General features: G+C 41.2%; 1 protein-coding gene across 1 annotated transcript in view; it reads right to left on the reverse strand.

Annotated features, from left to right (window-relative positions):
• Nucleotides 1-15,978, reverse strand: part of DMC1 (DNA meiotic recombinase 1) — a 69,041-nt gene that overhangs the window by 50,682 nt on the left and 2,381 nt on the right. The window contains exons 2-5 of the mRNA XM_001367892.4: nt 11,954-12,036; nt 10,856-10,900; nt 1,854-2,000; nt 794-876 (exon numbers count right to left, since the gene is read on the reverse strand). Coding sequence (XP_001367929.1) covers nt 794-876; nt 1,854-2,000; nt 10,856-10,900; nt 11,954-12,010 — 332 coding nt within the window. The 5' untranslated portion in view covers nt 12,011-12,036. The remainder of the gene's footprint in view (nt 1-793; nt 877-1,853; nt 2,001-10,855; nt 10,901-11,953; nt 12,037-15,978) is intronic.

Here is a 15,978-nt window from a genome sequence, read left to right on the forward strand (position 1 = left end):
CCTTAAAAGTGGATATCTAGGACTTTCTGAAAAGTTAGTCAAGCTGGACTGGGAAGAGAATGACTAACCCTCAGGACATATTGGGAAGTAGATAAGGACAACAACTAGCATTTATAGAATGCTTTAAGGTTTACAAAGAGCTTTGTAAGTATTAATCCTCACAATATCATTAGGAGGTAGGTGCTATTATTATTCCCATTTTACAATTGAGAAAACTGAGACAAATAGAGTTAAGTGACTTGTCCAAAGTTCTATATCTAGGAAGTGTCTGAGGCTGGATTTGAATTCAGGTCTTCCTGACTTCAGGCCTACTGCTCTATCCACTGGGCTATCTAGTTGCCTCTAAAGTAAAAAAAAAAGAGCTAAGCTTGTTGAATGCAAAAAAAGAACATGGTCTAGATTCTTTAAAGTGTCTACTTTCAACCTGTGCATCTATTTTGAAAGTCCAAAAAATTCCTTAACACATATCACTTAAAATGTTGCTATGCATTGAGAATGGAAGCAACAAGTCAAGCCAACTTTTAAAATATTTCTGAGATGAAAATCAGCCTAATTTTTCAACTTTTCCTGCTGCCTTTGGGGTTCTGGTTTCTTCTAAGAAATGTCATGCTGTTGTTTCAATCTGCCTGGGATTTCTACTAGCTTTAGGGGCTTTTGAAAATATTACAAGTCCTTCTGTGTAAAAAGATTTTACCCAAGGAATGGCCACAAGACAGAGGAAAGGAGGCATGTTAGAGTCCTCCTGAGACCATTTCCCCCCATTCCAGGGGCCAGAAAGAAATGAGAGGCATACTCAAATTCCTGGCTTCCTGTGGTGACATGGAAAACCATCTTCCGCTTCTCACTATACTCAAAGGCAGTCAGGAAGCCTGGCTCCTGGGAAAAGAGAAGAAAAGTTCAAAATGGTCACCAGTAGCCCTACATTAATGGTCAGCAAAAGCTGCTAGATAGGTTCCCAAAGTATACTGTGCTAGCTATGAAAACATCCACCTCAGTGCCACTGAATGAGGAACAGCCCCATAAAGGGCATCCCAAGACCTAAGTGATGCTGGGACTTACATACACTATTTCTCCAGAGAACGGCTTGGGAAAGAAGGCTTCTATTTATAAACATCGCTTCAGGGAGGAATGTATAAAAACATCACCACAAACAATCATGGAAAGCATTTCCCAGGCACTTAGTTCACCCACTATCTCACAACTTGTGCTCCAGGCACTATGATCATCCCCATTTTACAGATGAGTAAACTGAAACTAAGCAAAGTTAAGACTCCTGCTCAGGGTCATGTGGCAGAGTCTAAGGAGGAAGGATTGAAGTCAGTTCTTTCTTCCCTGAACTCCACTTCTGTAATTCATGGCCGTGATGGGCCTGATGCACGGAAGGAAATACTTCCAGAGATGGTGTGATAATTGGATAGAGCTAAACTTGGAGAACCTCAGATGTGACCTGACCCAGTCACTCCCCACCATCTGTGTTACCCTCCCCAGGCAAGGTCCTGAACCTTTCTGGGCCTCAGTTTTCTCCTATGTAAATGAAGTGGGGAGTGTTGACTGGATAACCCCTAAAGGCCTTTCTAGGGGTCTCTGCAGCTTGTTTTGGCCTCAAGGGGAGGCAACCCATCCCATTTACTCCTCATGTAGTCAATGATTCTCCTCCCATCCTTGTAATATATCTGCAGTCTAGAGACAGGTGGAATCCCCCACATGCCATTTAAATGGGTATACTCAATATTAAAAAGATTTGATTATATAGGAATCTTGTCAGAAAATGATAGAAAGGTTCAGTCTTGGGCTTCTCTGTCCCCCAAGAAATGGGCCCACTGACTAAATGCCAAAGGGAGGGTTCAGCTTACTATAAGTTTGTTGGCTGCTTCTTTAATCTTGTCTACTTTGGCCTCGGAGAGTCCCTTGATGTTGCACAGGGCACGCCTGGTGGTCATCTGGATCCCCTTGACAGTGCAGATCCCTGCTGTCTTCATTTTCTTGATATCAGCCACATTCTGTAAAGAGAAGAGGGACCCCACATGTCAATGAAATGCCAGTCTGAATGGCTCCCCTCAGTGTGTTGTTAACATGCATTCGTGTCTGTCTCTGCCCACTATGCTACCAGAATGCTTGCTGTGCCCAGGTGGAGCCCACCCACCAAGCAGATTCAAATGTGGCCAAATGTTCTGGAGATATCTACAGAGAACACACCTGCCAGGATTCCAAATGTTCTGGCTGTGTCCTGACTCCTAAGAAATGTTTGTGGAAGCCTGGCCACGTCACAGATCATCTAAAAGAACAGCCTAGCTTCTCTTCTCATCCGATCACCCCCTCACCTCAGTGCCTTCTTTTGGCAAGAACTGTGGCCAATATGACTGGCTTCTCATTTCTGAAGATAACTTTCTATACCCTTGAAAGGAGTCACACTGCTATGTGCCATTCTCCTGTTCCTGCATATTGGGAGGAGCCATAGAAGACTTCTCAATTCAACAATCAATTGTTAAATGCCAGAGGACATCGAGGTTGCTCAGTGGATTGAGAGCCAGGCCTAGAGATGGCAGGTCCTGGGTTCAAATCTGACCGTAGACATTTCCTAGCTATGTGACTTTGGCCAAGTTATTTAACCCCCATTGCCTAGCCCTTACTGCTCTTTTGCCTTGAAACCAATACACAGTATTGATCCTAATACAGAAGGCAATAATGAAGGCAAAAAATAATGATTACAGCATTTTGCTGGAGGCTGATGAGATGAAATACGAGAATCTTTGCCTCCTATAAAATAACGAGGGCGATAGAATGCATACACAAATAACTGGGCCATGTTAGAACATGAGAAATTTATAAAATCAAACAGCAGTATGAGAGACCTGTAGTGGGGAGTCATGTCTGGCTGTATAAGGGAAGAATTCCCAGAGGATACAATAGCTGAGTTGGACCAGGAAGGAAGGGAAGGATTTCAATAGTCTGCAATTGTAGAGAATTTCTTTTCAACATGATAGAGAGGTGGTGTAAATGCCAGGTGGACAGGAATGGTGAGTGGTCCAATCTGACTGAAAGTATGAGAAGAAATGTCATGATCTGAGCATAGAAGAAGAGGCTGGGGTCAGCATGAAAGGCCTCAGTGAGGAGCATGAGCTTGCTTTGGTAGGGAAGAGAGCAAGTAAAGTGATTGGATATCCATCTATTAGGAAGATGATCTTGACATTAGTGCAAAAACTGGATTAGAGAGAGAAGAGGGTGTAAAAGAGTTTTGCTGTTTATTGACAGTTGGAATTCACATAGTCGCTAACATATCAGTGAAATGAATGGTTGGATGCTTCCCCCCTTTCCCTTCTCTCTCTCCTGTCTGGAGTTAGCATCCAGAGATCAGGAAGGAAGGGCTTGAAAAAGTGAGAGAAGAGAGGCAGGGAAGAAGGGGGGATTGAAGAGAAGTGGGGGGGAAAGGGGTGGGGAAGAAGAGAGAAAGGAGAGAGGAGGGAGGAAGACAAGAGTTAGAGGAAAACAGAAGGAAGAAGTAGGGGGAGAAATCAATGAGTAGCAAGTGGGGAAAAGATAAAGGCTCTGGGGCACTGTGTTCTTTTCTAAGCGAGAGCTGACCTAAAAAGATAAGACTCACTTTGTCCCAGAAACTGAGATCATCCAAGACTTTATTCTACTTAAGTAGTCAAAGGTCATGAACAAACATTTCTCCAAAGGCTATAGAAAGGCACAAGTGAAAATACCAACAAAATCACTAATCTGAAGAGATACTAGAATGAAAACCACTCTGAGGTTTCACTTTCTAACAGGCAGACTAGCAAGGCTGAGGAGACAAAATCAGGCTTGACCCATGTTGGTGGGGCTGGGGGAAGACAGGCACACTGATGCCATGCTCTTCCTGAAGCCCCTCTGCACATCCAAATCCTTTTTCTCCCCAGGTCCCCTCCTCTGCACTCATACTGCTATTCCCTAGCCTGGGGCAGGCCCTCATCTTCTCTTTTCAGGACTCTCATCAGAGGTTCCTAACTGGTCTCTAGGCCTCAGGTTTCTCCCCACTCCTGTTTATTTCCCACTAAGCTGCTAAGGTTCTACTAAAGAACAGACCTTTCCCTCATTTTTGAGTGCCCAGAGGGCAAATTCCAACTGCCCTTGAGACTCAGAATTACCAGAGAGTTGAGGGAAAAAGTGCTTGCTTTGGGTGGCTAGACAGAGGGGTGAGGCATCCAAAAAAATGTTCTCAGTGCTGAGAATAGGGGGAATGAGCACCCGAGTGCTGGCTCTGCAAGTGTGCCATGTCTTTGCCAATGCTGTGCTAGGCCAACTGTGAATCTGCCCAGCAGCCAAAACAGGGTCCTCAAAGTCAAGAAGCAATTTGTCTATTGCTGATGTTTTACTCAGGAGTGACTCTGGAGAGGTAAATGTTTGGAGGTCACCACTTTGAGCCCACTCTCCCAAGGGACAGCGTACTACCTAGTTGCACAAAACCAAATGGTTGGGACATCTAGGTGGCTCTGTGGATAGAGAACCAGGTCTGGAGAGAGGAGATTCTGGGTTCACATCTGTCCTCAGACACTTCTAGTTGTATGACACTGGCCAAGTCACTGAACCCCCATTGCCTAGCCCTTACCACTCTTCTACCTTGGAACCAATAAACAGTATCAATTCTAAGACAGAAACTAAAGGGTTTAAAACAACAACAGCAAAAACCAGTTGGCTCTGTACTTCTGTCCTTGCTAAATTTTCTTGGTAAATAAGTCTTTGTAAAAGCTAAAAAAAAGTAGGTCTAACCATGTATTCCCCCCTTACTGAACTCTGTTGCCTCGGGAATCAAATATGAACTCCTCTGTTTGGCATTTAAAGACTTAAAAGGCTCCTCCTGATCTTTCCTGTTTTCTTACTCTCCCCTCCACTCATTCTCTGATCTATTTGTGTTCCTCCAAAATAATACTGCATCCACACACACACACACTTTCTGTGCCTTCTCACTAGCTACCCTCCAGGTCTGTAATGCCCTGCCCTTCTCCTCCCCCTGGGCCTCCCTGGCTTCCTTCAAGCCACAGCTCAAGTCTCCCCTTTGGCAGGCAGCACCTTTCCTGGGTCCCCTAGCTCTTAGTAACTTTCCCATCTGTCTCCTCTCCATCCAGTTGGTAGGTTCCCAGTTCTTTACCTAGGGGCACCCCCTACTAGAATCACATAGTAAGCACTGATTGTCAGAGGCATCAAAGTGGGATTATTCAGTCAAAGTGACTAGCAACTCTATTATTAGGATGGTGCAGGCCAGTTGTTCAGGTCAGGGATCAGAACAAAATAAGACATCAGTAGCCCATCTAACAATTTTTTTAACCCTCTTACCATCTGTCTTAGAATGAATACTGAGGGAACTCTAAATTTGCAGCTAGGTGGCTCAGGAAATAGAATGCCAGGCTTGAAGATAGATGGTTCTGGGTTCAAATCTAGCCCCAGATATCTGGGTAAGTTACTTAACCCTAATTACCTAGCCCTTACTGCTTTTCTGCCATGGATCCAATACTTAGTATGGATTCTAAGATGAACAGTAAGGGTTGTGGTTGTTGTTGTTTTAAAAGAATGGACACTTAAATATCAGTTGCCCAGGATACAGCTAGGAAGTGCCTGAGGTCAGAACTGAATCCAGATCTTACAGACTCCCTTCCTGGTACTCTTATCTATTACACCACCTAGCTGTATATTAATATAATGGAATACTATTGTGTTCAAGAAATTATACATATGAGAACTTCAAAGAAATGTGGGAAGATTTGTCTGGACTGACAGTGAGCAAAATCAGCAGGACCCAAAGACAATTCACAATGATTATAGCAGTGCCCGGGAAAAGATCCCACCAGGGAGGCTGACCCTTAGGGACTGAAAAACTAAGTTCATAGAGAAATAGATGTCTTTCTTCATGGCAGAGAAGCAGGGACTACTAGGTCAGAATGCTGTGTCTATTGCCCAATGTGATCACTCCCTGGTATGTTTTTGCTTAATTGTTCATTGCTTCTTCCTAGAGAGGATTCCAGCTGGAGAGCAATGGGAAGGACTTGGGGTCTTTCCCCCAGAAATGGCTTCAATGTAAAGATAAAATACATTCCCCAAAGACAATTTTAATATTGTAAAAATGGAGACTTGAATCCAGGACTTCAATCCCCAGAAGTCCTTACTCCACTTCCCCAGAATGCTTTGTAATCTCACTGGATTCTCACCTGGACTGAGAGCAAATTATATTTAAAGGAGTTCTCTGCCTACTGAGGGCCTCTTTTTTTCCTACTTCCACTTCGGAGCAGACTCGTCTCTCATGATGTGAGTGAAATTGAATTGGGCCTCTCGGCCCACCTAGCATGTGCCTTTCTTACTTGTATTTTCTTAAATCCTCAACCTTTAATAAAACTCTAAAAAAATAATACTCCTTGCAGAGAGAAACTAATTTCTACCTGCCTCAGTTTCCCCAAATTTTAATCTTACAGTTTGACGACCACGAAGGGACTCGAAATATCTCAATCTTCTGATTCTTTTCTGATTTTTTCTCTACTAAGTTCAGCCTTTAATAGCTAGTGCCTAGACATTTTTTTTGATCCACGTTTCTCTGGCCAAGGTTTTTTACCCTCGCAAAGCTGCTGCTCATTCCAGTCATTAGATAGCTCACCAGCTCCGGGCCTGGCCCTTCCCTGCCTGCCTGCCTGCCTGCTACCATCTTCAGACAGCCGCTTCTCCCTGCCTGCCTGCAGCCATCTGCTCCAGACCAGTTTGCTGTTTGACCCAGATTGCAGCTCACCTGTCCACCCCAGCTGCCCGCTCCAGCTCCTGGCCCTGCCCACCCCAGTGCTCTCTCTTGCTCACCTGGTCCCTGTTCAACCCAGATCCTTGGAGCATATTGCTCAGGACTCATTTCTACCAGCTGGTAAAAATGGGATAATTCTCCCTTAGGCTAAAATTAAGCCGTAGGAGGGGAGAGAGAAAAAGGGAAAGAAGAAAGACTTTCCAAACAAGAACTTAAAAACATGGCTATTTTACAAGGATATTTTTTAATTGCATTGATCTTTTTATTGACTTCACCTGTGTGTCAGGGAAAATATTCAGCTCTGTACAACCTTTTAGCTAACTTTGGGGAGGCAGCTGGGTGTCTCAGTGGACTGAGAGCCAGGCCTAGAGACGGGAGGTCTTTGGTTGGAATCTGGCCTGAGACACTTCATGGCGGGGTGGCCCTGAGCAGGTCATTTAACTCCCATCCTGCCTTCGGACAATAGACATCTAAATGGATAATTTTTAAAAAAAGAACCCAAGGAACTTTAAAAAGAGTGGAGGTTATATATTTTAAGGCATTTCAGACTCCAATGGTTTATTAAAAAAATCTCTGTATTCTATTGCATTTTACTGATTGCTTTGTTTAAGGTTTAACTTTGTGATTTTAAATTCATATATTACTGCATTCAATATTATTCTGTTATAGTGAATCATTTTAATGTACTGAGTTTAACTGTTAAATTCTGTTGCTTTCCCCCTATAACCATATTGAACAAATATCATTGTAATTAAGCCCATATATGAAAAAATAGCTTTTCTATTTTTGCCTTTGTAAATTGTCACATAGAGGATAGATGGACTTCATCAAAACTGGTTACGATTGTATAACAACCTTTGAAAATTTTACTGTGCTAAATATCTCAAATGATTTTAAGGGTTTTTTAAATATGATTTTTTGAATTTTTTTAAACAATCTCTGGTTATTTTGCCTGCCCCTACCACGAGGTGTAAAGCCCATTCTAGTAGCTGAAGTGAAATACGTTTTATAACCCCCAACCTTCCCACATTTCTAAATATGTGAATGGAAGTTGGGGCAGTTAATCTCAGGGCATTTGTATCCCTAAAAAGCCTCCAAAAAAAAGGAGCACCTCTCATTTATAACTCTTCAGCTCACTACTTTACTTCCACCAGAATATCTAGATATCTTGATGATGTTCTAAACCCAAAATGAGTTTTACTTTGTTTAAAAGTGTTTATTACCAAGGTTGAAAGATTACTACGTTTGTAAAAACTTGTGACAAATATCCATTGGTTCATAGGCTTTTAAAATGGCATACAGCAACTCATGTGAAATATGATAGTGTTTGTTTGCTATTGTAATTAATTGGACTATTGTGGGGTTTTCCTTGATGGACTTCCCTGACCAGCAGGGTCCCACAAGGGAAGGGGCTCACCTTTGTGATGGGACCCGAGGAGAGGTAGGAACCGAGAACCAGGGTGGAAATGAAAGACACGGACAAGTCAGTGATTGGATAGGGCAGGCAACCCCTATGATTTTCCTTAAGGTGGAAAATGAGGATAATGGAATACAAGGTGGTTGAGGAGATTAAGATAGAGAATGCAGGCCGAGATGGTCACAGCCTCAGGAAGGAAAGGACTTGGAGGAGAAAGAGAGAGAGAAGCGGTAATCCTATCTAAGTAAAGAACCTTCCTAAAAAAGAGAGAATTCCAGGGGTTGCCTTGCTTTTATTGATGAGGAGGCAGAGGGATGCCTCTAATCACGTAGACAATTACATCACATATCTTAGACAATCATGATTGGGTGGTACAATGGAGGGAACACCTTTTGGGCATGTAGGACATAACCGCGCTTTCCCGGGCAAGTCTCCGAACATGTTAATGGACTTGTGTTGGGCAATAGGTCTCGTGATCAGGTCAAGGTTACCTTCACAAACCTTATCGGTAAAGCCTCATACTTGGAGACACAGTAATAATACAGTCATCTATATTTCATAGATGTGAATATGCTTGGGATGCTACAACTATTAAGAATTTTGGGGATGTTGATAACTACATATTTGTACTACTGTTCTTTAAAAATGAAAAATGTTACCTTGCTCAATTCATTTGCTTATACTCACAGTGGATCATGGCCAGATATAAAGAGGAAATGGATCTCATTTTTGGTGAGGAAAGCTTTGTATTCTATATTTTCTCATTTTTGGCAAGAAAGCCTTGCATTCTATATTTTCTTAGCTGACACAGTGTGTCAATGATTATAAGCTATATTTTTGAATTTTTAAAAACTCTTTTATTACATTTTCTTGCATGTGCAATATACTATTTCAGTTTTTTTTAATTTTTTTCTCTCCTTTTTTATATTTGAAGCTCATGTCAACAGCATTTAGATTTTCTTTAACTTTTTTATTTTTCAGTACTATAAGTTTAAAATACATTTGTCAATGCATGCCCAAAAAGCTTGACTATAAAAACGATGCCACTAATTATTTAAAAAATTATGGGACTTTACTTAATGATTCTGTCTGATTCTAGGACAAGATATACACAAAAGAGCCATTGCACAGGGCCAAAAAAAAAAAAAGCCAATCCAGGTAGGATTGATGCACTTCTAAGTCAATACTAAGGACTTGAACCTAGTGTGAGACTTGGGGTTGCGACACTTGACATACGTTAAGATGTAGGCCTTCCTTGTATCCACACTCTTCGTGAAAATACTCACAGACGAGTATCCCCAAACCTTGGTTCCTATAATCTGGTCCCTTTTTCTGTCTTTCATATTGTGGTAACTTTCTGTAGTCCTGGCTATTGACTGGGTAAATGCATCATTGCTTAGATCATTTAATTGGGCCCTGATTCAAGGACCTGTTATCGATTTATTTTTACTTTACTTAGAATTTTTACACATAAGGCGTTGATAGTCTATATTTTCATCCAGCTTTTTCTTTTTTCTTTGGATTTTTTTGATGTCTTTTTAATTTCTCTTACCAATTAATTCATATACCTCATACCTCAGCCATGCATCCCTAAGTGATCCTGTATTTTTCAATCACCCACAACATGGGGAAATGTAAAAAATATCATTATTTAAATTGCAAAGTTTAAATTCCTTTTGAGAAGAATTTTAGGTAAAGAAAAATGATACCTCTCTGAATCCAGAAACTGAACTGTTGGAGAAAGACACCATGAAGATGCCTCCAGATCACAAGCTGCACAAAAAAATCCAAATTGAACTTTGGGTGTAGTTGATTGAACATTTATTTGTATATATACTTTCATGCCAAAGGGGACTGCCCCCTAACTGGCTTTTTGTCAATGCATCCAGCAATTATTGGTTTTGTTCTTTTTTTCCCTCTTATCCTCAAATTATTGTAATCCTTAAATTGATTAGGTTTTCATGATCCTTTTGGGGAAAAATTTCTTTTTTCCAAAAATGATCACACGAAGAAATGTAAAAATTGAGACTTGAATCCAGGACTTCAATTCCCAGAAGTCCTTACTCCACTTCCCCAGAATGCTTTGTAATCTCACTGAATTCTCACCTGGGCCGAGAGCAAATTATTATTTAAAGGAGTTCTCTGCCTACTGAGGGCCTCTTTTTTTCCTACTTCCACTTCGGAGCAGATGCGTCTCTTATGATGTGAGTGAAATTGAATTGGGCCTCTCGGCCCACCTAGCATGTGCCTTTCTTACTTGTATTTTCTTAAATCCTTAACCTTTAATAAAACTCTAAAAATAAATACTCCTTGCAGAGAGAAACTAATTTCTACCTGCCTCAGTTTCCCAAAATTTTAATCTTACAATATATAATAATAATAATAATAATAAAAGAAACAAGTAGACCCGTTGGTTGTGCTACAGAAGTAGGCACAACATGAAGAATGTCTACAAGTTTCAGTGAAAGACTTTTTAGAATACTCCCAAACTCTCTCTAATAGCAGGGGAGGGAGTTGTGTCATGAGTATGACTTTCAGATTCTCCCTGACCATCATCCAGACACTTCACATGCTATGGAATAGAATAGAACAGAAGAGACCAGAACCCCTCTTAGAAAAGTCAGCCTAGGCAGGGAGACAAAGGAGAGGACAGAGCTAGACAGTCTAGTCCTACTTACTATGCCGTGCTTTTGTAGCAGATCGATGTCTTGAAACAATGATTCCTAAAGACAGTGGGCAAAAATGGGAGAAGGCTGTGTGATCACTCCTTGAACCAACTAGATTTCAGTTCTGCTAACTACCATAGTCAACTACAAATGACTCTAATCCACCCTCTATAAGTAGACCAGGGGTCCCCAAACTACAGCCCAGGGGCCACATGAGACCCCCTGAGGCCATTTATCCAACCCCCACCACACTTCTGGAAGAGGCACCTCTTTCACTGGTGGTCAGTGAGAAGAGCACTGTATGTGGCAGTGCCACAAATTGTGGCAGTACAGTACTGGTGACATAATCCCTTGCGTGGTGCCTTGTTCTGAAAAAAGGATTATGTGGCTGCACAATGGAAGACATGCACAGTGAGTGGTGATCTGGGGGAGGAGATTCCACACTGTGTATACTGCTGCCCAGTATAGTGGTGGCAGTGATGGGGCTGTGCAAAGTGTGACAAGCCCATCACAGCCAGTGCTGCAGCCTCCACTATCCCATGTTCATAGTTTGTTTGTTTTTTTTAATACTCTTGCCCTCCAGGGGTCTGAGTGACAGTGAACTGACCCCCTGTGTAAAAAAGTTTGGAGACCCCTGATTAGACTAAGGGGAGGGTAAGATAGGTTTTTCTTTGTTTCTTCTCTCAAGGATGCTCTTAATGCTACCCCTGTTCCAGTGCCCTTTCTTTTCTTCCTTCCCCTTCCTTCCTTCTTTTTCCTTCCTTCCTTCCTTCCTTCCTTCCTTCCTTCCTTCCTTCCTTCCTTCCTTCCTTCCTTCCTTTCTTTCTTTCTTTCTTTCTTTCTTTCTTTCTTTCTTTCTTTCTTTCTTTCTTTCTTTCTTTCTTTCTTTCTTTCTTTCTTCCTTCCTTTCTTTCTCCCTTCCTTCCTTCCTTCCTTCCTTCCTTCCTTCCTTCCTTCCTTCCTTCCTTCCTTCCTTCCTTCTTTCCTTCCTTCCTTCCTTCCTTCTTTCCTTCCTTCCTTCCTTCCTTCCTGCCCCCCTCTTCCTTCCTCTTCTTCCTTTTCCCTATTGAAAACATTTCTACCAAACAAGGACTCATGTTCTAAACTTACATCATCATCCTGGTATCCTTGTTCTTCCTGAACAACCTGGTCCTCCATGGCCTTCATGATGAAAGGTCAGCAATAGGTCAGTTCTGGAAAGAAATGTATTTATTAGGCCATAGAGATCCAAACACAGCCCTTGGTAAGAGCTATAATTAAGGTGAGGTTAGAGGGCTTTGCCCAGGGTACAGAATTTGGGGAGTGCTGAAAACTTGCAGGCCTTTAGCAGAAGGAACAACAGAGCTTAGTAACTAGTTATCAAGAAGAATTAAAGAGGAAATTTCCAAGTGGTTCACTTCTGCCCTTCCTGCAGCAGCTACATAGATTCCTCTCTATCCCATATAGTTTACAGATTCTGTCTTTCTGTTTTTCTGAAAACTGGGACATTTATCCATCTCCAGACTAGAGTAATTCTCTCATTCCCAACAATCTGCAAATCAATGATAGCCAAAAAAAAATCACCTCTTAGATGTCGAAATACACACCTACACACACACAAACATATATACGATATATGTAAATTCTTATATGTAAAGGCAATATGTAAAGAAAATTAAATGAAAATTTAAAAAATAATTTTGGAATTATACATAAAATTTAAAATTTAAAATACGAAAGGAAAAAGGCAATAACAAAATCATTTTTAAATAGTTTTTTTTGTTGTCATCAGCATTCCTGACCAGCCTCAGATCATTTCAAACTTTAGTGTCTCTAATTCTGTTCAAGGGGCATTGTTATATTTCTGTAGTTCCCCATCTTATTCCATCTTCTGAATATGTCTGCAAAATAGATCTTGAGCTCCTTATTTATACATATCATTCTCTTTAAACTAAAAAAAAAAAAGGCAGGGAGAGGCATAGCTGGAATATCAAACCTGGAGTAGGGAGGACCTGGGTTCATATCTGACCTCAGACATTTCCTAGCTATGTGACCCTGGAAAAGTCACTTATTCCTCTTTGCCTACCCTTGCCCTTTTATCTTGAGTTATTACTAACACAGAAAGGGTTAAAAAAAACCCCAACCCTCCTTTATTTTCTTTCTCATCTGAAATATTTTTTTTTCCTTCAGAATTCCATTTTTGAGTTTTCTGTCCCTCCAGGGCCAACTTCCCTAGGAAAATTTTAAGCCATGGGATTCTACCCATTCTTTCTCTGAACCCATTGAAATCTATTCTTCCTAAATCTTGGGCCCACATAGGATTATTGCTCCTTTTCTTCATTTCTCTATAAAAAATTCTAAAATTGAGTTGTCTCTTATCCACAAATTTCAAATGCATGTCTACTTCAACAGCTGGATTTGTAAAGCACTGTCTCATTTAATCCTGTCATAAGAAATGCAGTACAGATAGTTATTATTTGCAATCAGAAATGAGGGAAATGAGTCTGAGTGATCACACTGGCAGAGCTTAGATTTGGGTCCAAGACCTTTTGATGCTAGAACCTCTTTCTTCTATGTCACAAGGATTCATTCCTTCTGGTTGGTAAGAATCTGGTCCAGGACCCTAAATCCCTTCATTGCTTTCTTCACCTTTTAAAAAATGAAATGATCATTAATGCAAGTTTAGAATTTATCAATTAGGCAGAGCTAGGCAGGCTCAGTGGATAGAGAGGCAGGCCTGGGAGGTCCTGAATTCTATTGTGGCCTTGGATACTTCCTAGCTATGGGACCCTGAGTGAATTGCTTAATCCCACTTGCCTAGCTTAATCCCACTTGTCTCTCTTGTCTGCTCTTTTGTATCAATTCTAAGACAGAAGGTAAGTGTTGTTTTTTTTTAATTATCAAGTGATGGTTTTAACAGAGAGGGTACTTGGGCAGATATCTGGGTTACTGAAGTCCCTCGTCATGCCAAGCCACGTATGTCATCCATTTCTTAAAATTTTTATCTATCATCTTCTTTCCAAGAGGTCCATGGTCTATTCCTATGAAAATATTCCTTCTAGTTTTGTTCCATTAATCTTTACCCAAATGTTTTTTCATCATGCATTCCCTTCTGAGTTCTGAGTTCCTTTTTTTCAGTATATCTTCTTTTTTGTAAGCCCTTCCCTTCTGTCTTAAAATAGATCCTAAGGCAGAAGAGTGGTAAGGGCTAGCAAACTTGAGTTAAATGACTTGCCCAGCTAGGCAATGGCAGTTAGGAAGTGTTTGGGGCCAGACTTAAACCCAAGGGCCTTCTAGCTCCACGCATGGCTATCTCTATTCACTGAGCCACCTAGCTACCCCTGCATGTCTTCTTAATATATAATACTATTCTACTGCCTTTTTAAGATAATCAATTGCTGTTGAAAAGGTATTGACATATTCCCACCATGGCCCAGTCATAGTCCCTTCATGAATATCTTCCCCCAATTCTCAGGGATACTTAAGAAGCAACTTTTGCTTCCTTGCTTTTAGGATCTCCAATTCATCTAGTTTATCATCCACACTTTGTGTGTTTGTGTACAGACGCCTAAGGCTAAGGTTTTACTGCTAGTTTACTTCTTGGATATTATCTCTCATGAATAACGGCTTCTCTGGAGTTATTCTTCTGGACCATCTCTGTTACTCCCTATGGCATCTGCTTTGGCAAATAGATATATGTAGGTAATCTGCTCCCTTCCCTTGGAAGTTGAAAGCTCTTTTTTTAAAAATGAGATTTGTGAGACTTCAGGTGAATATTATCAGCCTTTGTTAGGTATACTCTCTCCCTGGCTGAGAGCCTATCATACCTCTATTTTAAGCCATGGCCATCAAGCTAAATCTTATTCCAGAACATACCATCTTCTTAACCAGCTGTTCATTTTTGAAATCTTCCTTCCCCTCCTGAATTCCCTACTTTTGGTTGGCAGTAGAAAGGAAACCACCACCTGTGTTGCTAAGGTAGTCTTTTCCCTCCCAGAACTGAATGCTTTCTAAGTCTCATTTGTCCCCAGGTGCACCAGAGAGGAGTCATCAGATGTGACAGGGCTCTGATAACAGACTGATACCCCCAAAAGAAATCTAACCTTTCCATCAGTAATAAGGAGCTGTCTCAGAAGCCCTAGTCTTCTTTCTCCTTCCTTACTCTGACACTTCTCTCCTAAAGCTACCTAAAGATATATTCCTTGGTTCCAAAGAAGCCATTTGCTCCTGAGAAAGCCTGGCTCTCCCTACTCCTCAAGGAAAGAGCTTAGCACCCATTTATTATCTAGTGCCAAATGTTTCCTAGGCTTCCTTTTTCCCTTTCTGGGTTAAATTTTTATATCCTCAGTTCAAGTCTGGTTTCAGACACTTTTTAGCTGTGCGACTCTGGGCAAATTGTCATTTAACCCCCATTGTCTGGTCCTTACAACTCTTCTGCCTTGGAACCAATAAACAGTATTGATTCTAAAATGGAAGGTAAGGTTTAAAAAAAAAAATTCTTATGTGTGTGTGTGTGTGTGGCAGCTAGGTGACTCAGTGGATTAAGAACCAGGCCTAGGCACAAGAGATCCTGGGTTTAAATCTAGCCTCAGATACTTCCTAGCTGTGTGACCATGGGCAAGTCACCTAATCCAAATTGCCTAACCCTTACTGCTCTTCTGCCTTAGAACCAATACAAAGTATTGATTCTAAGATGGAAGGTGAGGGTTTTTTTCCCCTTTAATTTCCATATCCTCCAACTTCCACATACAAATCAGGAGTCTCCTCTTCTTCCTAAGACCCTTTTCCTTCTCTGTCCTGAAATACTTCTCTCAGTGTTTTAAGGAATGTATCACCATCCTAGACAATCCCTTATACTATGAACCTAGAGTTTGCAGAGAGGCATTTCCAGAGCCCTTCACCTACACAGGTGACTAAACATGCTGGATACATAATTAATGGGTACTTAGTAATGGAAGACACACATATAACCAACTCTGTGGTGGCTCCTAAAGAATCCTTCTTGCCTTCTATTCTTGCTACTGGTGAGACCCTGATGTTCAGCTGCTTTTTGTCCTATGTTAGACTGCTGGGGAGCTCAGGAACTGTGTGTCCCCATACCTGGTTTCACCTAATTATAGGAGCATTTTCTCTTAAGGTAATAGGAGTTTGCCTGT

Source organism: Monodelphis domestica, chromosome 5 (assembly GCF_027887165.1).
Source record: "Monodelphis domestica isolate mMonDom1 chromosome 5, mMonDom1.pri, whole genome shotgun sequence".
Lineage (NCBI taxonomy): Eukaryota > Metazoa > Chordata > Mammalia > Didelphimorphia > Didelphidae > Monodelphis > Monodelphis domestica.